At 37.4% G+C, this 24,316-nt stretch overlaps 3 protein-coding genes across 4 annotated transcripts; 2 read left to right on the top strand and 1 right to left on the bottom strand.

Moving 5' to 3' along the window:
• Positions 1-304: 304 nt before the first annotated feature.
• LOC137966353 (uncharacterized) lies at positions 305-8,261 on the top strand. Its single transcript, XM_068812939.1, has 20 exons — positions 305-510; positions 637-725; positions 1,064-1,173; positions 1,301-1,355; positions 1,820-1,908; positions 2,483-2,549; positions 2,639-2,701; positions 3,120-3,290; positions 3,431-3,524; positions 3,612-3,691; positions 3,848-3,923; positions 4,042-4,085; positions 4,210-4,277; positions 4,403-4,488; positions 4,609-4,766; positions 4,851-6,117; positions 6,257-6,540; positions 6,900-7,103; positions 7,199-7,355; positions 7,792-8,261. Exons 1-20 carry the CDS (start codon positions 399-401, stop codon positions 8,082-8,084), a joined length of 3,567 nt encoding a protein of 1,188 aa, XP_068669040.1. The 5' UTR covers positions 305-398; the 3' UTR covers positions 8,085-8,261.
• A 245-nt stretch (positions 8,262-8,506) lies between these two features.
• On the bottom strand, positions 8,507-11,922 carry LOC137965984 (polycomb group protein FIE1-like). The gene is made up of 13 exons (XM_068812410.1): positions 11,702-11,922; positions 11,464-11,529; positions 11,244-11,366; positions 10,805-10,885; positions 10,594-10,686; positions 10,435-10,510; positions 9,894-9,973; positions 9,740-9,811; positions 9,566-9,625; positions 9,366-9,462; positions 9,176-9,239; positions 8,960-9,019; positions 8,507-8,827 (listed from the first exon to the last, which is right to left on the bottom strand). Exons 1-13 carry the CDS (start codon positions 11,876-11,878, stop codon positions 8,770-8,772), a joined length of 1,107 nt encoding a protein of 368 aa, XP_068668511.1. The 5' UTR covers positions 11,879-11,922; the 3' UTR covers positions 8,507-8,769.
• A 345-nt stretch (positions 11,923-12,267) lies between these two features.
• Positions 12,268-23,655, top strand: LOC137966085 (zinc finger CCCH domain-containing protein 13-like). Of its 2 annotated transcripts, XM_068812562.1 has the most exons (10): positions 12,268-12,646; positions 15,023-15,121; positions 15,345-15,378; positions 17,280-17,421; positions 17,569-17,625; positions 18,307-18,404; positions 18,483-18,554; positions 19,506-19,720; positions 22,728-22,784; positions 23,371-23,655. In XM_068812562.1, the coding sequence occupies exons 1-9, from the start codon at positions 12,520-12,522 to the stop codon at positions 22,766-22,768; spliced, it is 885 nt and encodes a 294-aa protein (XP_068668663.1). In that variant the 5' UTR covers positions 12,268-12,519; the 3' UTR covers positions 22,769-22,784; positions 23,371-23,655. The 2 variants fall into 2 exon arrangements, with proteins under 2 accessions (XP_068668663.1, XP_068668664.1); XM_068812563.1 differs by lacking the exon at positions 22,728-22,784 and having other exon boundaries at positions 15,327-15,378.
• Positions 23,656-24,316: the final 661 nt, after the last annotated feature.

Genomic DNA, 24,316 nt, shown 5'->3' with positions numbered 1-24,316 from the left:
CGGATCGGCTTTTGTGTTTTGGCTGCATTGATCCGATTCCCATTTACGCTCGCAAACTTTCGTTGTCGGGCATGTGACTCGGTGTGCGAGTCCGATACAGTTGCGCAGGGGATTACGGACCGCCTGTGACAGCCCATACGCGATTTGAGTGCTCGTGTGACACGTGCAGCCACGTCGGACTGAGATCCGACGCGCGCGAAGCGCGCACCGAAAATTAGATTCCGGGAGAGCGGACTGAGCCGACGACGCGAGTGAGCCAAGCAACAGGCACTGCAAAAGGCCACTTTTTTCCGTTTCAGCTCCCTCTACCTCGCTTAGGTTTTTTCCCGGATTTCTTCTCAGGAGCTCGGCGGAGATTAATGCTAGATTTTTAAGGTGCCCTCCTGAGACTCCACGAGATGGAATCGATACTTGCGAGAGCGTTGGAGTACACGCTCAAGTACTGGCTCAGATCCTTCTCTAGAGATCAGTTCAGACTTCAGGGAAGGACTGTCCAGCTCTCCAATCTCGGTAGGTCCTTGTACAACAGGAAAAAAATTTTGATTTTGGTTTTCTGTCACCGAATTTCTAGGGAAATGAACAGAAATGGAGAAAAATGCACTCTCATTGCGTTTTTATTTTATTTTATTGCTTTAGACATAAATGGAGATGCACTGCATGCAAGTTTGGGACTGCCTCCTGCACTCAACGTTGCTACGGCTAAGGTTGGGAAATTGGAGATAAAGGTAATCTAATAAGTCATGCTGCTTCCGCCTTGATAAATTAAATTGCTGACTGTCCACTTTTAGGTTACATTTGTCGGACTTTTCTTTAACTGATATGGAGTTTTATGGAACAGAATTGGGAGAAGTTGGGAATACTGCAGTTATTGTCTGAATTGTTTTGCCACTCTGCTTCACTGTCATTTTCGTTCTTTTATTGATGCACGTGATTTTGGTCGGTTCTGTGTTCTATGTTAGTTGGTTTAGGATGACAAAGTATTTTTCATGCCAGTGAGCAATAAGAGTTGGATGAGCTCAAATCTAATAAATGCGATACATATTTTTCTTTCTCGGTGCTGCAGCTCCCATATGTTTCAAATGTTCAAGTGGAACCAATTGTTGTCCAAATCGACAGACTGGATTTGGTTTTGGAAGAGAAATCGGATAAGGATGCAAGCTGGAACTCGAATAGGTATCATGGAATTTCTATGACTTGTGAAATAAGTCACAAGCTGGTTCTTCGTGATCTTTTGTTGGATCTGTTGTTTCTTTTAGCTATCATCATCTGCTTTATCTTTTTCTTTTGCCTCAATGTTTAGTAACCAATCATCAACAAGCTCTGGGAAAGGCAGTGGTTATGGCTTTGCAGATAAGGTATGATTTCACATCAAATTGAGCATTTCAGTGTGGCACTTTTTTACTATATATTTTTATTTTCTCAATCAATAGACAGATGAAAAAAATCGATTTTCTTCCTTTTTCTCCCTCAGTATTTCCTCTTTACAATTTTAACAAACAGATAGAACAACGGCCATATAGAGTAGTCATTGTTTAGTTAACCGATGATATTGAGTTTTCTAAATGTGTTAAAATATTTAACAAGCTTGTCACACTTGTACAATTTGCATTTGACTCTTTTAGAAATTCTATAGGATGTTGACAGTTCATATTATCTGATATCATGCCTTTCCAATTTGTAAGTAGAGTAAACAGAAGAGCCTTATGACAGGAATTTTACTCTTTATTGAAGCTGCTTTCTTTTATTTCTCAAGTATTCTTGAACCCTTTCTTGGGTCTTTACTCTCTGAGTGACTGAAGTGTCTTGGTCGAGATGCCAGATTGCAGATGGAATGACTTTAGAAGTGGGTATTGTCAATCTTATGCTTGAAACTCGGGGAGGTGCTCAACAGCAAGGAGGTGCAACATGGTAACCTGGTTCTTCATATTGTTATTTTGTCTGTTTGCCACTTGTGGACCATGTGAAGTGTCTCAAAATGCTGCTTTTAGTTTAGTTATTCAATGTGTAGCTTTATGTCATTATTCTCCAAATGCTGAAATGGAATTGTTCTAATTTTTGAATCTCTCTCTCTCTCTCTCTAATATTGGAAAAAAAAGAAGCTTTGGCATCCTCTGGGACTGATGGTGAAATTAGTCTACATGGTTATATAAGTAACTTGACTTATACTTGCTGGTTCGTGACTCATGCTTAAGAATTGTCTATGTGAAATGTGTTTGCCATAATTCTTATACAATTTAAACTTCTGGTCTAGCTGCCTCTTGAGTGCCTTTTCTAGAACTGCCTACAGTGATACATCATTCTGCCAAGTGTTTATTTGACTTGGTTTCCTGAATAATAAGATTTCCATAATGTGGTATACTGTTTGCATTTTAAAAGTTTGTTAGTGACATCTATGTTGGCTGTGATGTTGTTTCTTATGAGAGTAGCCCTTGAATCTTAATGTTACATGTCACCCAGACTCTTACTTTTCCTTTATGAGCAGGGCATCACCTCTAGCTTCTATTACGATACGCAACCTTTTACTTTATACAACTAACGAGAACTGGGAGGTACAACATGATGATCTTAAATATGATGGACAAGTTGGTAAGAAGCTGTTTGTAAATTCATATTTAAGTGAATTATTTTATTTGAAAAGGTTGTCAATCTTAAAGAAGCAAGGGATTTCTCCAGCAACAAGAAGAACATCTATGTTTTTAAGGTAATTGTCTTAATCTTTGATTTTCCATTTGAAACCTTAGTCCCTTTGGTTCATATACTTCAACTACTGTTGGGGTTGGGTTTAAGAATGACTGTTTGCTTAAGTGCTGTCCCTAGTGTATTTTTTTTCCCCAAAATTGCCAACAGAAAGAGGAAATTTTTTCTTGGTCTTCAGTCCTGTCCGAAGCACCAAATAAAACATATTATCATGGAAATGCTTTTTCCATGGACGATCCTTATTGATATCTTGACTGGTCATGCCGCTTTGGAAGAACAAAAATAAAGATTTTACCAGTTATTATCTGCTTAAATTTATACACTATCACTAGTTTTTCCCCTAACTGAAGTCTCTATTTCTACTTTCTCTGGTCATGCTTTATAGCATCTTTATAAAACTAGGCTACTTTCTGTGCCCTCAGAAACTGGAATGGGAGTCATTATCTGTCGATCTCTTGCCTCATCCGGATATGTTCACCGATGCGCATTTGACTTGTTCTGGGATTGGCGAGAAGAAGCGGGATGATGATGGAGCGAAGCGGGTGTTTTTTGGTGGTGAACGGTTTCTTGAAGGAATATCAGGAGAAGCTTATGTAATTTTACTTACTAAATCTGAAAACTTCAAACTTTTTTTTTGTTTTTGAATATCAGCTTCCTGTTTCTATTAGGTGCCTTCTTTTTTCATCTTTCCTAAGATGTAATAAATTCTGGTTTGATTCTTATTCATTCCCAGATAACTGTGCAAAGAACTGAATTAAACAATCCATTGGGGCTTGAGGTTCAGTTGCATATTACAGAAGCTGTTTGTCCTGCATTGAGTGAACCAGGTAACGGAAATGTTACTCTTAACATGTCAAAATATAACCACATGCATGAGCTGTGCATAATGGAGTACAATCTCTGAATGTTTCTAGGTTTGCGAGCTTTCCTCCGCTTTTTAACCGGGTTGTATGTATGCTTGAATAGAGGTGATGTTGACCCAAAGGCTCAACAGGTGCATGATTTATCTTTTTTTATTTCATTATTTCTGTGCGGGAATTTTAAGGAATACTGCTGTTTTCTGTTACTATACATCTACCTTTTTCTCTATAAAATCTTCCTTGAATGATTGCTCTGCCTGTGATGTGTTTGTCTGAATGTGGCTTGACAGCGGTGTACAGAAGCAGCAGGACGTTCCCTCGTGTCCATCATTGTTGACCATATCTTCCTATGCATCAAAGATTCTGGTCAGTAGTCTGTATTGGAAATTAATCAATCTGAATTTCTTCTTTCTAGGTTACTTATCTTTCTAATATGTATTTGTTGAAAGAGCTTATTGTGGCCAATAACTTCAAATTATTACAGAGTTTCAGCTGGATCTTTTGATGCAGTCACTTGTTTTCTCCCGGGTAATGGACAATTCATGAACTATGTTGAGTTTTCATCTGTCTTGGTTCTCTCTTTAACATTTTACCTTGTTTATCCACATATATGTTTGGTTATTTTATCTTTTCTGGATGTATTTTCTTCCAGGCAAGTGTATCAGATGGGGAAAATACTAAGAATTTGACTTGTCTCTCAGTTGCTGGATTATTCTTGAGGTAAATGTGCACTTATTCAGTTCCAACATAACAGCCTTATCAGGTAGCTCTTACTATTTTATAGAATTTGTTTATTCCTGAACTTATAGAATTTGTTTATTCCTGAACTTATCATTGGATTGCAGAGATACCTTTTCTCGCCCTCCTTGTACTCTAGTGCAACCATCAATGCAGGCTGTTTTTGAAGAACATCCAAAGATTCCTGACTTTGGTATCTCTGATGATCTTGTCTAATTGTTTGTTGGGAACAGCGTGTTCATTATGGTTTTATTGTTCATAACAGGACTATTTTTTTCTCATAAATTATGAATATTACATTTATATGGAACAGGGAAAAATTTTTGCCCTCCAATTTACCCACTGGAAGATAAGCGCTGGAAATTGAACACTGGCATTCCTTTGATTTCCCTCCATACTCTCCAAATCAAGCCTTCACCTCCTCCTCCTTCTTTAGCTTCACAAACAGTCATTGATTGCCAGCCTCTTATGGTACATGCCAATCAAGGCTTTCTTGTGCTCCTGCAGAGTATTTGCAGTGCGTTACTTGCTTATCAATTCCTTCTGTTTTTTCAGATTAATCTTCAAGAAGAGTCTTGCTTGAGAATTTCATCCTTCTTAGCTGATGGAGTAGTTGTTAATCCTGGTGCTGTATTACCAGACTTTTCAATTAAGTCCTTTGTATTCACGCTGAGGGAGTTTGATCTCACAGTTCCTATGGATCGTACAAAATTAAACATCCACACTGGAAATGGTAATGAGAATCATTCTGAAAGCCCCTTTGCTGGAGCTAGACTTCATGTTGAGAACCTCTTCATCTCTGAGTCTCCAGCTATAAAATTCCGGCTACTTAACTTGGAGAAGGACCCTGCTTGCTTTAGCTTCTGGGAAGGTCAGCCAGTCGATTCAAGTCAAAAGAAATGGTTAGCTAGAGCTGCTCATATTAGTCTCTCCCTAGAAACATCTAGTTCAGTGGGACCCAAAAGCTTCCCTAATTGGTCTGCAGGACTATGGAGATGTGTTGAACTACATGATGCATGCTTTGAGACAGCTGTGGCAACTTCTGATGGCAGCCCACTCACAACTGTTCCACCTCCAGGTGGTCTAGTTCGCATTGGAGTTTCTTGCCAACAGTTTCTATCTAATGCATCCATTGAGCAGATTTTCTTTGTTTTGGACTTCTATGCTTATTTTGGTAGAGTTAGTGAAGAGATTGCAAGGATTGGAAAGAGTAGCAAGCGAAAAAGCAGAGAACCAAACAAAGGGAGCCTTATGGAGAAGGTGCCCAGTGATACTGCAGTGAGTCTAGCTATTAATGAGCTCTGTCTTAAATTTTTGGAGTCCTCTCATGTGGATTTTCAAGGGATGCCCTTGGTTCAGTTTGGTGGGGATGATTTGTTTGTTAAATTTACTCACAGAACTCTTGGTGGGGCCATTGCCATCTCATCTACTCTGCATTGGGAAAGTGTTCGGGTAGATTGTGTGGATGCTGCAGATCCGCGTGCAGGACATGAAAGCTTTACTGAAAAATCTAATGGGTGTCCCGAAATGAGAGCTGTTTTTTGGATTGATGGTGGAGGCATATTTCCATTTCTAGAGATAAGCACTGTTCATGTGATGCCTTATCATGCACAAGACAAGGAGTGTCATAGTTTGAGTGTGACAGCTAGGGTGGCTGGTGTTCGTCTGGGTGGTGGAATGAACTACACTGAGGCCCTGCTCCATCGGTTTGGCATACTAGGGCAAGATGGTGGGCCTGGTGAGGGACTATCAAAGGGGTTGAAGAATTTATCTGATGGGCCATTGTCAAAGCTTTTAAGAGCATCACCTATTGAAGAAGCTGGTCAGGAATAGAGTATTTGCAGCAATTTCCTAGTTTTTACCTTTGAGTGGACCATGTTTCTTGTTTTGTTTCTTGAGCCATTTATCAATCCTGTAGCCGTCATTATATGTTATTAAATATAAGTCATTTGTGATTTCAGATGGAGAACATGAAGATGGGGATGGAGACCTTTCGGACCTAGGGAAGCCAGATGATGTGGACATATCAATAGAATTAAGAGATTGGCTGTTCGCCCTGGAAGGTGCTAAGGAGATAGAAGAAGGGTGGTGCTCCAATGATGGAAATAATGTTAGTAGAGAAGAAAGGAGTTGGCATACTACATTCCAGAGCTTGCAAGTGAAAGCAAAAAATAATCCCAAAAATGTGTCAAGTAATGCAGGAAAGCTGTACAGTATCCAAAGGTATCCTGTGGAACATATCACGGTGAGTTTTATGCATTCTTTTTCACTTGAAAATAATGGAGAAATTGCCTATTAAGCTATTTTTCACTTTCCTCGATTGAATGACATCTCTGCTGTCAATGACACCACAAAGGGTTGGCTGGGTGCGCTCATTTTTTTCATTCCAGGAATCATGCCCCAAATGCTGAGTTCATGTGTCTTTGAGCATTTGGTGTGCACCAAGCATTACTGGAACATACCCATGCTGTGCAAACAATAGTTTTCATGCCCCAAAATAATTGCCTCATGGATTTGGATGCAAAAGGCCTCTTATCCTTTATATTTTGACTTGCTTTCTCTCTTATCTGTGTATTAATCGAAGCCAGTTTGAGAAAATTGCAGGTGAGTGTGGAGGGCTTGCAGGCGTTGAAGCCTCATGCATCAAATGGATTCCTTCAAACTGCTTCTATTGGAAAGACAAATGGAGTTGTTGGTGCTTCTGGTGGGGTAAATCTTGAAGCCCAGATGCTTCTAGCAGAGGACGGGGAGACTTTTGAAATGGCGAAGTGGGCCGTAGAGAAATTGAAGTTTTCAGTTAAACAACCAGTAAGAAATCTCTTGTCAACATTGTCGCTTTTTGTTTTATCTTTTCAAACTGTCCGAATGTAGTTTATTTATTTGATGGCTCTTTTCTTGTGCAGATTGAGGCAGTGGCAACCAAGGAGGAGCTAGAAGTCCTTGCTGTACTGTGCAGGTCTGAAGTTGACTCTATGGGCAGAATTGCTGCTGGAATCCTCCGGGTCCTTAAGCTCGACAGATCCATTGGCCGAGCTGCTTTAGATCAGCTTAGTAACCTTGGTAGACTCTTAAAATCTTGCTCATTGCTCTGCACATTGAAATATGGTTACATGATTTAGGAAGGAAATAGATGTGTCATTCTTCTCATAGCTGCAAACCATGCATATGGCGAGCACCTGCATCTGGCCTGATCTGATAACTGAAACTCCTGCGTGTGGACTAACAAACTTCCCACTTATCAGTCATTATCAATGATCTTGGTTAAACTTCATCCATTGGAAGTTGAAGCATATATGTATATAGTGCTATTTTCATTCAATAATCATGAAAAAGAAAGCCCGATTTTTTCTCCTTCAGTAAAGATTGTGAGCTCAATAGGGAAAATCAGTTCATTTAAATCTTGAAAATTGACTAATTTTCAAAAACTATAAAAAATGTTGTAAATATTGTCACTGCATCCAAACAACATCTTATGTATGACTATTTCATTTTGTAGGAACTGATGGCATGGATAGAATTTTCTCTCCAGAAAAACTCAGCAGCCGAAGTAGTACCAGCAGTTTAGGATACTCTCCAGTTACGAGTTTTACAGGTGACAGTCCAATACAAGGCTTGGAGGCAACAGTTGCTTCACTTGAAGCTGCAGTTTCTGATTCACGAGCAAAGTGTTCGGCCCTTGTTACAGAATTAATTAGTCCTCGGACTTCACAACTGTCTGAATTGAAAGAACTCAACCAGAAGCTTGAAGGCATTCAGATTCTACTGACAAAATTACGGACTCAGATGTGATTTTTGACAGTTCTACCTTAAAAAGCTAGGGTTTTAAGAGTTCCCTAGCGTATATTTCGCCATTCATTTTGTATATATATAAATATAAATATATAGAGCAATGTAAAATTAGGCATCAATAAATTAAGCTCGTATATCAAATGTTGTTGAGCGTTTTGCTGGTGTACATGTTGTATCGTTAACTGACGTTTATATTTGATCTTCGTTTGCCGTTTGCTGTTAGATTTCTCGACGAGTGATGTAACCTGAACCTGAACTACGCAAGTCACGAGAGGTGCAATCCCACTTACTCTTTGCATTTCTATTTTCTTCTTTTCATAGTTACAAAGGCATTCCATGCTTTATCGTCCTAAGACAAGGCCTTAGGTTTTCTCCTCTGGCCTTCCTGAAAAAAATTACTCACGCAATAAAATACAAAACAGTTACTAGTTTTCTCAAAAGAAAGAAAAATACTTGATAAGAGCCTCTGAAAAAATGCCTGCAAATACATCTGAAAGTTTTGTTAACCCTTGCCCCGCTTGATGCGTGATTATAACCAACATCCTCAGCATTATAGATTAAGATAGTTTTGTACACAAATTTTGTATTTGGATTACAAAGAACTATTAATGCCTTACACTAAACATTATAAGCATCTAGTAAAAGCGACCTAGCTTTAGAGTAATATGCTCAGGTAAATCATATGCTAGGAGGTTGCATCCCATCGCCAAATTGTGCCATCTTCACAGCAGCTAAGTATGGTACTGCAACAAATCAATTTATCATTAAAGTTCATCTCAGTCATGAAAATTTCCACTGGTTATTCGCTAAATCAATTACATGATCTTAATCTCTTCATCAATGTAAACCGGTGGAACTAGATCATAAAGTAATACCTTCCATCAAAAGACATAGCTGTCTGTCTTATGGGAGATTTGCAGTGAACATTGGATAGCCTGAAATCAAGGAAGGCAGACAAAAACAAACACTGAACACAAAATATTGAACAAGATTCTATTACCGTGTATATATGATGCATGAAAAAATTTATGTTCGTTTCCCTTAAAACAACAGGACAAATAAATAAAAAAGGAAGCAGTCTGAACATGGACCTGGCAATCAGAACAGGAGGACTAGATTGAAGTTCCCATACGAATATCTTGCCTTCTCTATTTCCTGAAAACATTAAACTATAATTACTCAAACTGCCCCAGGATACCTAACTAAAATTCTCGCCATATGCCAATCGATCATTTCCAATTTGCGATGCCAGATTGCCCTCATTAGTCCAAAGAAAGTTACCTATTGCCACAGCATTGTAGTGAAAATCACAAGAAAACTTGATGAACCAAATATCACATTCTGGCACAGGGTACTTCTGAAGTATGTCAACTACACCCTAAAAGAGAATAAACATAATTATGATTACCAGAATTTCGAGAGTAGATGAAATGCAATGGTTTTTATTTCTAAGAAAGGATAACAAAAACAGGGATACTAACCTCCCCCGGGCTTTGCTCTTTGGTTTTGGGCTCCCACAATACAATTTCATTGTCAACACTCTGTGCAGTACAAGGTTAATCCTTTTATACCAAGTTATAACTTAGCATTTTTCAGTTTTTTCAACACATATTCCATTATGACAGCAAGCATTCAATGGGATGCACATTGTTTACCTTTGACAAGACAAAATCCCCAAGCCATCTATTGCAGTCAACATAGTTTGAATGGACTGAAGCTATAAAAACCTGAAGCCCAAAAAAAGAAGCTAAGATGGACGTCATAAAAAGGTAATCCTTTATTCAAGCAAAATAAATATCTGATACTCACAGGAAACTGCACATATTTGGTGGGAAATTTCGAAGGAAGGTCAGTCCATGTGAAAGATTTCTCAACATATGTCCAGAATTCTGCAAGAGAGTACATACTATGAGAACAAATACCATTGCAGGCAACAATACAATGTGCTTTGAAAAATTATGTCAAGTACTCTCAAGGTACCGCTTGCATATGTATGGGCTCTTGACAGACACCAATAAAGCTGAAATATTGGAAAAGTGTGATCACTTAGTTTTCAATATTAACCAACTGTTTCTAACCTCTAATATATTGTCATTGACTGAACGGATAGGAACTTTACTGCATCCTGGACTATACTAGACAATCTAACTTCTAACGGAGACCCAGGATTGCATATGGAAATGAAGAGAATGCTATGAGAGAGAGAGTAACTGCAGGGAGAGGCCATTCCAAAATAAGAAATAAAAAAAATTACAAGAAAAGGAAGTTGTAAAACATATTGAACCAACTAAAGTCAGCTGAGTGGTAAAATACATGCAAAAAAAAGCATCAATGTTATAAGTGCATTTACCTTTCATTGACCAAATTTTAATAGTATTATCCATGCCACAACTAGCAATGCGGTAGATGTCAGAAGGGTGGAAATCCTATATAACCAGGATACTTTCAACAGTTAGCAGTTTTAACTTTTGAAAGACCACAGAAAGACTATTAGGTTATGAACACTAACCACACTCAAAACTTCATTCCGATGGCCACCTGCCCCAGCAAATATCAGTATGCATATGCCTGTATGCACGTTCCACAGGCGAACAGATTCATCCTGTTCAAAAATTCATCACTGAAAATTTTAATCCAAATAATAATACATCTTTCAAAATTATCAAAAACACTAGTTGAAAGGAATGTTTCAAGGCATAATTGTAAGCAGGTTCCATTACCTTACTTGCAGACACTACCAGAGAAGGTTTCAATGATTGGGTCCTGATTTCGTTTATTGATTCCCCATGGCCAACAAAACTCTGCAGATGATAACGATCATTATAAGCATTACGAGAAGATTACAGAACCGGGCTGGTGTTCCACTAGTTGCCACCGTACTGAAAAGAGGCGATCAATCCTTTACTTAGATGTATGGATCATATTTAACACTTAACAGTTCTCAACTAGCATATAAGTGCGCTAGTATCCCTAGAGTAATGTAATACTGATGAGGCTACAGCTTCTTAAAGAAGGCATTGGGAAGCCAATTCATTACACGTCTTCCATGGCGTACGAAAACAAAAAAATTAACATGAAAAACCGAAACAATTGCTTTGAGAGGGGAATGCACTTAGAAGCAACAAGACATTGGTGCATCAACGAAAATAAAGAATAAACCTTATGTATCTTTTCACTGCCAGTATCAATGGCCCGCATGATACCATTCATTCCCCCTGCAACAACGAATGGAGTCCCATCGACATTGCATGCCCAGCTTACAGTGTAGAATGACTCGTCCTTCTGAGCTACATAGAGCATGCAAAACCAGAACAATTTCAGGTCATCAGAAGGGCTTTTCAAGCAACGATAGAGTCAAAAGATAGAAAATTTTTCTCACATCTTCATCGATGTAGGCTTGCAAAACACCAATAACACCTCCTTCAAGGCAATGGTAGACGGTGACCTGATATAAAAAGCACAAACCTTTACACGCATCAAATAAAAAAAAGGAGATGGTAATAGAGAATCGGAAGCAATTAGTGCTTCGCATCGAAATCGCTTCCCATTAATCAGACCAAAAGTTGTCCTATTTTCCTGGTACGACGAAAGAGAGGAGGCCGAGAAGGAGTACTAACACGATTCCCACCGACTGTCGCAAAGACGTTGAAATAACGAGCATCAATGAAATTAAAAGCGATAGCATAGAGAGGGCGTTTCCCTTCTTGGAGCCTGTTGGTCACTTTATACTCTCTCTTCTTCGACGCCGTCAGCGAGCCTACCACTGGTTCACAACCCAACGCAGTCTTCGCCATCCCCGTAAGACGATGCGCGAGCTCCCGCCAGCAGATTAGCACAGTAATACCGCAAACAAAGAATGCGCCTATCAGTAGCAGATTTGTCTCTTTTCTTTAGGTTAATTACATACACACCCCTGAAAATTGGAATATCACGTAAATAAGTCCACACCTTCCAACTCCTGTTATTTGATACAAGGTACACTTCTTTTTTCATATTTAGATATAAAATTTGAATTTGTTCTTAATATATACTTTAGACCTCACGGAGAGTAATCGAGGCAGAAATAAGAATATGTCCCTTTTCATAAAATATTAAATTAAATATTTTCTGTATTTTCTGTTTTCTTCTTATTTCTTTTACCTCAAAAACGCTCTCCATGATTCCACCTCGTTTCTTTCCCTCCTCTCTGATGCCAAGACTACAGGTACAGCTTACAGAGATTCACAAATTAGGGCAGGGGCGCAGGGCCGCTTAGTTCGAGCCAACGGATCACCTCGGCGCAAACATTTCCGCCTAGTAGACTCTGCCGTCTCTTCTTTGAGCTTCTCCCATCGTAAATGACGTCCCTTCTGCAGTTTGAATCTACGATACTGTATGATTTATAATCGCGGCTGAGTATTGGAATTTCAAGATTGAAGCTTCGTCCAGGTTTACAATGATGGAACGGAAGCTGTACAAGACGAAATTGTGTATTCTCTATCAGAGAGGTCGCTGCAATCGTCAGAGCTGCTCGTTCGCTCACGGTGAGGCGGAACTTCGCCGCTTTGGAGGTTCTTTCAACCGTAAGTTCTTCTTTGGAAATAGGGAGACCACTGGAATGTATTGTGTGTAGTTGTTCAAGTGTTTGTCTCGTTGCTCCTTCTGATGTTTTGACCAGAAACTAACATTCTAACATTTGGGATTTTGAGTAGTTTTGGGACGTTTAGCTTGCATCTCTTTGGAAGCTGATCATTTTTTGAAGTGTTGTCATCGCGTATCTGCTTCGTGTTTGTAGACTTATCACCGTAAATGTTTATTATTAATCTCTACCGTCTGTCAGAACCGTATGAGCTAGGAACATCTCATACAGCATTAATGACTTTCAGCTTTCAAGCCGTCTAATTGTGTTCGTGTGTCGTGGCCTTTGTCACGTAATTATAAAAATCGTCTCCTAATTGGATTTTTTTTTTTTTTTTTTTGGTGGAGAACTGTTTATGAGTTCATTTATGAGTGTACTGGTCTCTTAATTGTTGAAATCCACATAGCATATGAAAATATATTACTCAGATGCTGTATCAGCATCGAATTTGGTGTGCAAACTGCAGGAGAGTGGAGATTAGAAAAAAAGAAGGTAGAAGAAATGGAATTGGACAGAGATGATAACGTCAAATCGGATACTGACAAATTTATCTTTTCAGCTGGATAGAGTTCAGATTTTCATGTCATTTATTTCCCCTATTCAAGTTTTTGTGCCATCCATTCTAATCAAGTTAAATGTTTTGCATCAGAACAACAATATTCCAATTTTAGTGTTATTTAATTTTTTAAAGTCAGATTTGATAATAGTTTGTGGACAATTGAGAGTATTGGACATAGGGCCAGTGTAATCCAGTAGTGCCAGGACATAATTTTGCTTCCAGTAATAAGCAAGTATTTGTCAATTTGATTGATTTGAAGGTTAATGTTTTAGTCAGAGGATTTAAACATTTCCTATGCAGGGAAACAATGATGTCTATAATTGTTGGTTGTTTGCAATTTTTTTTTGGTTTTGAGAAATTCCAGAACAGTGTCAGGAAACTCTTAGCCAAATATTTTGGAAAAGTTTCTTTAATGATGGTTAGATGACGAAAGAACTGTGTTAGTTAGACTCAACTTACTTCTAATCTGTTACAAAGAAGTGATGGTAACTTGGAGTCGGTACCAATGGTTGTGAACTGTTGGCTGCGGAGTCATGGACAAGAGATGTGCAAGTGTGGGAAGGTCAAATGAAACTACATCAATTGTATTTTATCACAGAGGATCTAGGAATGGCCAACATTGGATCTGCTTTCATATTATGCTTAGTATAGAATCGTTTCAGTCAAATATTGAAGTTCTACTCGCTCATTTGAGCTAATTGATGCATTGGTACCAAGGCTTTCTATGCTTTCTTTTCTTGGAAAATCTGCAGTGTATCGAGGCAATATTATTGAGATGATATAGTCTCATGTTTGCTTTCTGCTAGTGAAATGCATTTTTGTTCAGATGCAGTAGTTGGCTCTAACATTAGAATCTAAATTTCCTCATCTCTTGATCGGTCATACTGTTTTTGGCGCTTCTCATCATTTTCCTGCAGATTCAAAAGTTAAAGAGTTAGTATTTTTTGGTGTTATATGCTCCTCCACTTAATTGCTGGATATGTGCGAACTTATGTTTAATTTCTTGATAAAGCTATTGTACAGGGATCCATGTAGTTCGCAACAATATTAACTAGTCTTATGGCGGCGAGACAGGCATGACTTGATTACATCAATTCTGAAGAGTCTATTTTGTTAAAGATTTGTGATATTCAGCACTTCAAGGGAAATGTCCTATTGTTTTTTAATGGTAGTTGCGTTATTTGGATATTGGTGGCACATGGTATTCCTTTTCCTTTTCTCTTGTATAGTTATCAAGCATTCTGGCAAATGGATTCCATGGACGGATAATTATTTCTGCTTACTACCTCATGGTCTGGTCAAATCTGACTCAAGTCTTGGACTGAAGGGGCAGTTGGTTATTTTATCTAAACATGGCATCAGCTACAGATCTTCACGTTTCAGATTATATTATTCTTCTCATCTCTGAACAAGGCAGTCCAGTCAGCTCATCTATACTTATTTCTTTGATCTATGGACCTTCTTGGTGGCATAGGCTTGAATATGGTCATAGTCATATTAATTAATTTATGGGGATGCTAACCTTCTTGGCCTTTTTTGGGTCCACAAGGAGGAAAATATTTCATAACTTCTTTGGCCCTTTTGGGTCCACAAGGAGGAAACTATTTCTAGTGATTGTAATGTTTCACATATTGCTCAGGTATATGGTAAGAATGACTTTAGCTATCACTATAATGTCTCAATTTAACTGTCATCTAAGACTCAGGACGAGGAAATTTTTTCATCTGTGATGAGAGTTTCTGTTTTTATATTTTCTTTCAGCCAAACGGGATTATCGTGGAAATGATCTACGCGAAAGGCTAAGAAGACAGTCACCTGGTCGAAGATATTCCCCAGGGAAACGGCGGCATGCACTTCATGGTCAGATAGCTTTCCTTGCTGTTAGAGAATTTTTTTTCTTTATGCCCATCTCCTATCCTGGCTGCTATAAAGATATCAATTCTTGTAGATAACTGAAGTTCCTGTCTTTCATGCACTTAATTTTGTGAGACATTCTAACTGCAGTGTAACTCGTTAATATTCTTCTGATTGTCACCTTCTCATTATTCTGAGTGGTTCTCTTTAGTAATAAATCTATTTTCAGGAACCAGCCGTTCAAGGTCTCTGGAAAGGAGGAGGTATACTTAACATACTTTTTATATGCTACTTTTTTGTATTGAGCAGTTTGCAATAAACAATTATATTGGAAGTCCTTGAGGTTTTAGATAGCATCATGATTTCATGACTCCCAAATTGACTTGTGACTAGGCTGAACATTATAGGATATGGTCAAGTCCCAGTTGAGGTGGGGGCTCAAAATTCTACTTGATCCAACTATGTCCACAATATTTTCTGCTCTAACTACGAGACTCATATTAGATGCTCCTTGATGCAACAAATCATCGAGACATCGAGGGTTTCAGCAGAGCACAAATGCGGAATGGAGAAAAGCCAAGAGGGCTGTTGGAATTCTTCTTGCTAACCAATAGGATGCTCAAATACAACTCTGAACTGATCTTTAGACAACATGTGTTCAAAGAGACCAAAATAATCCTAAGGGTTATTACTTATAAAGGGGCAATATGTCCTGAACCCTTTATTATGAAATTTACAGAAATAAGAGAAAATGAGTATCCTAAGTAATATGGGCTTGGGTTTCTATTTCTTCTTCTTCTTCTTCTTATTGTGGTTGGACCTGTCAAGTCTGTCCAAGAAAGCTTCAGCTTGCTTCTCTAGATCACTCCCTACTTGTATTTTTTTTTTAAATGCTCTTTCTTAGTAAAGCCCTATCTTGAACTTTGCACCTTGAAAAATGAGGTCTCTCATGTGTTTCATGCAAGACAATTTCTTTTGTAAACCAAAAAAAAAAGAGAATTAATGTCTTTGCTAAATGTCACTTATAATGTAATGGACGACATCAAAAGAACATTAAATATAACTATTAAAATTATTTTTTAAAGATATTAAATTTATGTTTTTTTTGAGAATGAAAAAATAAGTTATTTTTAAGTGATCCAAACCCGTAATGCCTACTTGAATTTGTCTCCAATTAAATGATCCAAGGTTGGAATCTAAAAGAATTTTAATGATTTTAATTTAGACTTGTTGTATCAGTAATACTATATATTTCAAACTGATGACCAAAAGGTGATCTTTTTGGTAATCAAAGACTTCTGTTTGCTTATGCACAACCCATAAATTGTTTAAATTGAAGAAAAAATCTTGATTAAATCTAGTCCTCAACGTGACATACAGATGCATTTTACTTATCATTTTAATATGTTTGACAAAAAGTTGAAAAAAAAAGTTTCCATGATTCCAATTTTTTTATTTAAATAAGTGGTGAAATTTTTTATCTTTTTTATTTTTATTTATCTTATTTATTTTTTTATTTATCTGGATTTTTTACATTTTTTTAGCGTCTCTATACTTGGTTTGAGTAACTCTTTTTTTTGTCATCTAATGAGCACTGTGTTGGACAATATGACCAGATTTTGGGGTAATCGGTATGGGCCCCAAGTCCGAAGAGTAACACTATGTTGATTGATCTCAGATCAAGAAGTTGGGCATACTTTGTAGTAGACTGAACAACTACAATTATACACCAATGTGCAACTTGGATATATATATATATATATAATAATAATAATTAAAAGAAAGGTTCCATTAAGAGGGCTTGCAACTTGCAATGGAGGCAAGAGCAAAAACTAGCAGTACAAAAGAGACCCTGAAGAAGAAAAAAGAAAAAAAGAGAGCACCCACAATGAGCGCCAAGGATAAGGGAGATTCCTACAGTGAAGTACTGCTGGGAAACCCTCTCGTAGCCAAAGTTTCCGCAATATCGTTGGCACCTCTAGGGGTATACTGCCAGGATACATTCATATATGTATCTGTATATGCATATTTGTGAAATAAATAGATATGTATATGTGCCTATAATGATACACACATACTTGAAACAAACAACTTCTTTTTCCAAAGAAAAAATGGGAATGTTGTACCAAATTTACCTTATGATAGTTTTTGTTTTAAATTCCAGTGAGAGACGAGATAGAAAGAAGGTGCATGTGGATGGGCAAAGTGATGCTTCTGGGAGTCACAGGGCCTCAGATGCTGCTGGTGATCATGTTAGAGAAGGAAGGATCTCATCTTACGATGGCAAAAATGCTCATGAAGAGCAGGTTATAATTTATGTCACGTTTTCAGCACGTGGAATAGCATATCATTAAATGTAGATGATGATTTTCTTTTAGAAGCATGGGGAAGTGCAGGTTTGAGATTTTTAAAGCTGTTCACCTAATTTTATTTGGTCATGGAATCTATTGCAGCTAGAGCAAGTAAAGTTAGATTTAAAGATGCTTGATGACCACAAGTGTCATCTGGAGGTGAGTTTCTTTTTGGTCTTTCAACTGTATCAACACCTAATCATTTCATGTCTTGCTTATTTTTCTAAAGCTGGGTCATGAATTTTATTTTTTAACTTTTGTTTTGAGGGAGGTGAAGTAAGGTTGTTGGCCTGTATTTTCTCATTCTTGTTATGTTTCTGTTTCAATTACTGGTTTGGGATTTATGATGTTATAGCATATACTGAAATGAAAAATCCAATAATTTCTTTATTGTTACACAACTACAAGTGTAGGATGGTGATTGTAGACATTTCTTTCGCTTGGAAAGGTTATGAGTTTAGGTTGCAGGAGTGCCATTTTTTAAACTTCAAAATTTGAATTTAAATACAGACAACCTTTGCTGAACACCTTTGCTAACTGGTTGAATTGGTCTGGCTGGCCATTGCCCAGGTTGGCCAATTTTTTCAGTTCTCTTCTCAAACTCATGGTTACAAACTTTTCTTTTCCTTTGAAAGATTATGAGTTCAGGTTGCATAATGCCACTTTTAACATCACCATTTGTAATTAAAAGTGGATAATCTCGCTGAACAAGACTGCCTTGGACTAAGCTTGTGTACTAGTCGAACTGCTCTGGCCTGCCAATGGCCAGGTTGGTCATTTTTTTTCAGATTTCTTCTCAAACTTGAGGAATCTATTATTCAAGTTTTTCTATGTTGACAGACTGTCCTTGAGGAGAAAGCACAAGAGGCAGAGAGTCTTAAATCTAGAATTGAAGAGCTTGAACTTCAATTGAACAAAGAGCAAGAAGACTGTAGAAGGTATTCTTGAATGTCCACTAGTTTTTTCTTCATCTTTAGGATGAGGTAGAAGATGAGATTCCATTTAATTTAATGCAGGATCACTTCAAAAACGACGAAATTCATCAAAGCTCATAAACGTTATTCCCGTGCCCGAGAACAATTGAAAAGGTTGGTCTCTGCTCCTGTATTTCATTTATGTATTTCATTTATGTGGTCATCTCTACTCCCAACTTTTGCAAATAACCATTTTTTTTCTTCTTAACTGCTTGAACAATGGCTACATTGGAGGGAGGTAGGTTGGTTGGTTGGGGGGTTGGGTGGGGGGGGGGGGGGGGGGGGGGGGGGGGCGGAGGTGGTTAATGAGAGGTATTTGGATTGAAGTCTTATGCGTGTGTGTGGGTACTTGGTTGCATGTTTAAACAATGTAAACATTGTATGTGGGTGTGGGTGTGAAAAGGTAGAAAAAGAAGATAAGAGAAGAGATTTGAGAGAGAAAGAACCGAAAAGAAAGGAGAGGAAAAACTTTCCTGTGGCAATTGCAGGAAGTGTCGTGGCTCAGAATTTGACCCTAACCTGTTTTATTCAGTACTTTAGTTAACAAAATAGTACACTTCCAGAAATACTGCTCTCATAAGTAACATATGCCTACAGATTCCAAATTTTAGAAATAACATTCTATTAACCTCCCTAACATACTCAAAAAAAAAAAAAAAAAAAAAACCTAACATACCCTTAATCAACAGAAGAGAGAGGAGCACTAAGTTACATAACTACCGCTTGGGCCATACATCATTCAATAAGGTGTATATATATGCACATTTTTTTTTCTTTCTGAAAAGTTGACGTATATTGCTTAGAAAAGGAGGCAAGAGAGAAACAGGCCTCACAAATCTAGAGGAAGGTGTCCTCAAACAACAAGAGGTTGGTGAGACACACCATGTCACCATCCTTAGCTAGAGAATTTTATTTTTTTCAAATGATATGTTATTAGCAGAAATTTGGTGATAGATGAGGTGTCTCTTTGGATAATCAGATTGATTGGGGGTTTTCTATTTTTGTCTAAGTATGTTTGTACATAATATTGTGTAAGGTTGTTGTTTTCTTTAACAAACTCTACAGAACACAAGCTCGGTTCGAGAGGTTGGGTGATCGCTTCAGTTTGGATGCTTCAGAAAATGGACTCAATGAAGAAGACTCAAGTGTTAATATTGTTAGTGATGGAGAACCTCATGGCGGTATGGGAATGAGTTCAGGGAATGAACTGCTGAAACAAGCTTCTCCTCACAAGAAAAGGTTGAGGGCCAGCTACGGAATTACTGAAGAAGGAAAACTGGGTAACTCTCCTGAAAGTCTTTTGGTGTGTTCTTTGGTGGATTTGTAACTTATTACTTGTCGACAGAATGCCAAGTACTGGCTACTCAATAGAGGCAGTATGATGCATTACCATTTGGATAATCACGGTTTTCAGACAAATCTGGGTTTTCCCCTTTTGTATTTATGATCTGCTTTCATCTGAAGTGGTGGTTGTGCAAAAAAAATGTCAATCTCAGGCATAATCTAATTTGTGAGATTTGTTAACTTTTCACTAGTGGTGCACTTAAACGAGAAAGCATATAATCCTTGCATTAGTATTATTCCAAAGTTCTTTTATTTTTTTTGAATGATGATGAATATCCTTAAGGAAAAGAGAAAGAACTACAGACACATGGCACTGAAAGAACTTGATTGTCATTGAAAAATTATTCTTTCCACTTCAAGTGGCACTTTAAATTCCTGTAGCAGTGTTCTCCTCTCTTTCTGCCTCTATGTGTTCATCTGATCATGTTTTGTGGACTACTAACTTTTCCTTATGAAAGAAATCTTTCAGGTGGATTGGATCTTTAGCTCGATGGCCACATGGGGGGGTTATAGATCTATTTCCATCTTCCTTTGGAGACATTAGTCTCACTCATGTGGCTTCAAATACATTCAATAGATTAACTAATTAAGCAACAAACAACAACAACTTAGTTTAGACTGGAGATGAAATGATAAAATAGTAGATAAACTGTACCCTCTTCCAGCAATCAGAATTTGATTCTGGGTCTGGAGTGAGGAAGTGGATCCATTTTTATGTCTCAGTATTTACAAATTAAATACCAAATGCAGGACCTCTTTTGGGCTTGTCACCATGAAGAGTTAAGGTCTAGTCAAGTGAGAATATAGAAATTTTGGAGGCTAATTGCATCAGCAAAAGCCCTTTTTCCCATTGATTCCCTCTCCCTCCAGTGTTCCTGAAATGGAAATCTGATGGAAGCTTAACTGGTAAACCAGGACAGACAATTGAGATAAATTGGTCAGAGTACATTTAAGCTGATTGATGGTAAACTTATTTGGGACCTGATATTATCGATTCCATGGAGGTGGAGCTTTCTATTACTTGGCTGTTTGAAATAAGTTTATTTTGTGTTTTAGTTTTTCTAGCTTCCTTGCATATTCTTCTTCCTCTTTTAATGAAATTCTTTTTGTTAAAAAAATTGTATCCAAAGTAAAGTAAACTAGAGAATAATAATAAAAATAATAAAACTTGTAGCTCCTGATCTCATCACTGACAAAATTAGAATGATCTCCATTTTTTAAATTGAATTCTATTCTCCAAGAAGTGAAATAGATTCCAGTAAGTATGAGAAAACTTTTGAGGTATGAAATTCAGTGATTCCAGGGCTAATGTGACTACAGTAGCTCTTGAATTATTGTTCAGATGGAAACGAATTCCAACTCCTCCTTCCCACCCCACCACTACCACCACCACCACCAGACACACACACCCAGCAAAAAAAAAAAAAAAAAATCTGCAAGGTAGTTTGTTAGTCAGATAGATCTGGGTCCGGACTGAAATTTTGGATATGTCCTGAACTTCAGTTCTTTCTGACCTTCATTGGATGTGCAATAAGATATCCAATTTAATTCTGAATCGGAACCAGAATCTAGGGATCCAGATTCCAAAAAATTTCAAACTTGTGTATTTATTCCCTCTGTTGAAAGCCTAACTTTTTATTCCCTTCTTTAGCTATTGCTAACTTTTCTTCCTTTTCACCTTTTTGGTGTTAAAGTTGTCCTTTTCACTCTTCCTAACTTTCCCTCTGTTCCATCATGCAGCCTTTTCTCCTTTCTTTTCTACCTTTTCACTCCTTGTTTGTCTCCTCTCTTTCCTCCTCCCTGAACCAGTTTGAATTTTTTCCATTCTCGCTGAATCAACTCGAAGATCATTCTCCTCTGTAAGTTTCTTGATCAATGGTTAGTGTTTGCCTCTATTTCTGCTTTTCTTTGTTTGTCCTTTTGGTTTGAACAGGATGAACAAGAACAGTAAGCTTCCTACTATCCTGTTTCTGGATACCCATTTTTCACTATCTTCCTCTCTTGGTTTTCCCTATCTTGATTCTTGATTCTTCCCCTTTTCCATAATTTTTTCTCTCTGCACTGACAAATCATATATTTTTACAAATCAGTTTGTAAGTTTTGATTTTTTATTTCACTATGTTGATTCTTGATTCTTCCTTTTTTTCAATTTTCCCTTTTTTATTATAGTTTATACATCCTTATTCAAAAAAAAAGTTTTGATTTTTTATTGCAATTCATGAGACTCCAAATCATACTCATCTTTAAGAAATCCTCAAATCTCATTTCATTTTCGTACTATTATATAATTTATTGTAATTGATTCAGTTGTATATTTGCCATATTTTGGTATACAGTTTTTTTTTTTTTACTGTTTTTGTTTGCCATTTTTTTTCTGATTTTTAAGATTAGGATAGGATCCGATCCAGATGTTATCAGATGCATCAGATTTGGAAATTCTACTTCTGGTAATTCCTTGGATATCCAGATTCGAATATCTGGATATTTTTAAATGGATCAAGTCTAGAAATACAGTATCAAGATTGTAATTGTTTTGTTTTGTCTTTATAAAATTTCAGCATCACTTTAAAAAAAAAAAGACCAAAACTGGTCCTTTTACAGCCCTAGTGCAGGGAATGCTAACAAGAGCTGGCTGCAAATGAACTTAAAAGTTACCTAGAGTGTGCTAAGGTATAAAAAGAAACTGAGAACTTTGTTGATTAGACTGTTTCTGGCTATTCTGGAACTCTTGGGATTTTGAAATCTGTTGTGGCTTCAGCTACATGGTCCACAATTATCCGAAGCTTATTTTCTTAATCCCACTATCATAGAGAGAGATTCTGTGTGCACTTTCCTGGCTGAGGCTTATCTTTATGCTTGCTTACAGATTTATTCATCTTTTTGAAGAAATATTCAATATTTACAAAAAATTTCCTTTTGAATGTCAATACTTCCCTATGTCAGGCAACTTCAATACATCCCTATTTCAGCAACTCTTTGGATAGATTAGCAAACGGAGAGGTGTGTCACTCTCTCTCTCTCTCTCTCTCTCTCTCTCTCTCTCTTGTGCTAAGGAATAAAATGAAATTGAGAACTTTGTTGATTAGACTGTTTCTGGTTATTCTGGAACTCTTGGTATTTTGGAATCTGTTGTGGGTTCAGCTTCATGACCCACAATTATCCAAAGCTTATTTTCTTAATCCCACTATCATTGAGAGAGATTCTTTTTGCACTTTCCCGGCTGAAGCTTATCTTTCTGATTGCTTACAGATTTGGTCTTCTTTTTGAAGAAATACTCAATATTTACAAAAATCTTCCTTTTGAATGTCAATATTTCCTTGTGTCAAGCAACTGCTAGATAGATTAGCAAACGGAGAGGTCTCTCTCTCTCTCTCTCTCTCTCTCTCTCTTATATGTTTATCAAGCAATAGGGCCTAAGAGTTTTGCCTTCGAGGGCTTACATTAATTTGTAACAATCATAAATGCTTCCATTAATTCTAGGGGAAGTTTCAATTGTCACAATTACTTACTGGTTTCCTGTTTTGTCTATGAGCTGTTTCCTTTCTTTACTATTCTAATAACTTCAATGTGGCTTCCGATATTGCAGCATCAAGGAGATGATGAGGAAGTGGATGAGGAAGGCCTCACGTTGAGATGCCTGAGACGGCTGCGCAAAGTGATGTAGAAACTTAGCCTTTTGAATGCATATTTCATGTAAATTAATCTGTTAAACCCTAGGTTAATCCTTGAGTCTACACCAAAATAATGGCAAACGGGCTGACGGCTTGCTATTAGAATCTTTAGGTAAAATGGCCAGCCATCTTGTTGACAGTTATATCCTGTGGCTGCTGTGCTTTCTTATTTTATTTTATTTGGCATATTTAGCTTAGCACATGTTTGATCATGTCGTTTCTCTCAAGAGTAGCAATTTACAAAGTCATACCAGGAGCTTCGTTATGCTCAGAGGAAAATCCCTGTTTAAGTGCTTTCGTGGAGTGTTTTAAGTTCTTCCCAAAAGTCCGGGAAGTAAATATGGTAGTTTGAAGGAAAGAATGAGAAGCTGGACCTGTTCTACGTGTGGTGACTGGTGAGTCCCTAATCTCAATTGATTGTATTTTCTTGGGAAGCCAGCTCCAATTTATGTTTGTATATTTACAGAATTACACGGAAGAAATAGAGACAAGATGACCAGGCTCACGTATTTTTTTACCGATTCTTTTAATAATATGTGGGCTATTTTCCTTCTTTTGCCATTTTTGATTGATAAAAGATGAATCTTTTTTATGATATTTGTTTGGCTCCTGTTAGCTAGGTATGTCAACACACTTGAGGTTAAAATTTGCTCTAGCTCGTATCAAGTTCGACTGATGAATAAATAAATTGAACCCGTGAAAGACAACTGAGTTTCTTGTAAAAGCCAGATAGTAACTTCTTCTCAAAACATATCCGTTGTCTGTATTTTCTGTACTCACCTTAGCTCTTGAACGTAAAAGAAACCAAATGGGAGATATCTCTTACTATGCGCAAGGAACTATAAAAAACAAAAAAAGATT

The sequence above is a fragment of the Aristolochia californica genome, unplaced genomic scaffold (assembly GCF_029961685.1).
Source record: "Aristolochia californica isolate CCGP_79_NKW_82.1479 unplaced genomic scaffold, dmAriCali1.0.hap1 SCAF_5, whole genome shotgun sequence".
Classification (NCBI taxonomy): Eukaryota; Viridiplantae; Streptophyta; class Magnoliopsida; order Piperales; family Aristolochiaceae; genus Aristolochia; species Aristolochia californica.
This window is presented reverse-complemented; position numbering and strand designations above follow the sequence as displayed.

Coding starts and splice junctions, on each gene's coding strand:
- LOC137966353 (XM_068812939.1), top strand. CDS start 399: ATGGAATCGATACTTGCGAGAGCGTTGGAGTACACGCTCAAGTACTGG. Junction 1,174..1,300: donor GCAAGCTGGAACTCGAATAG/GTATCATGGAAT, acceptor CTCAATGTTTAG/TAACCAATCATCAACAAGCT. Junction 3,924..4,041: donor CCTATGCATCAAAGATTCTG/GTCAGTAGTCTG, acceptor AAATTATTACAG/AGTTTCAGCTGGATCTTTTG.
- LOC137965984 (XM_068812410.1), bottom strand. CDS start 11,878: ATGGCGAAGACTGCGTTGGGTTGTGAACCAGTGGTAGGCTCGCTGACG. Junction 9,626..9,739: donor GGGATTTTGTCTTGTCAAAG/GTAAACAATGTG, acceptor TGTACTGCACAG/AGTGTTGACAATGAAATTGT. Junction 8,828..8,959: donor GCTATGTCTTTTGATGGAAG/GTATTACTTTAT, acceptor GATTTGTTGCAG/TACCATACTTAGCTGCTGTG.
- LOC137966085 (XM_068812562.1), top strand. CDS start 12,520: ATGATGGAACGGAAGCTGTACAAGACGAAATTGTGTATTCTCTATCAG. Junction 12,647..15,022: donor CTTTGGAGGTTCTTTCAACC/GTAAGTTCTTCT, acceptor ATTTTCTTTCAG/CCAAACGGGATTATCGTGGA. Junction 17,422..17,568: donor AAAATGCTCATGAAGAGCAG/GTTATAATTTAT, acceptor AATCTATTGCAG/CTAGAGCAAGTAAAGTTAGA.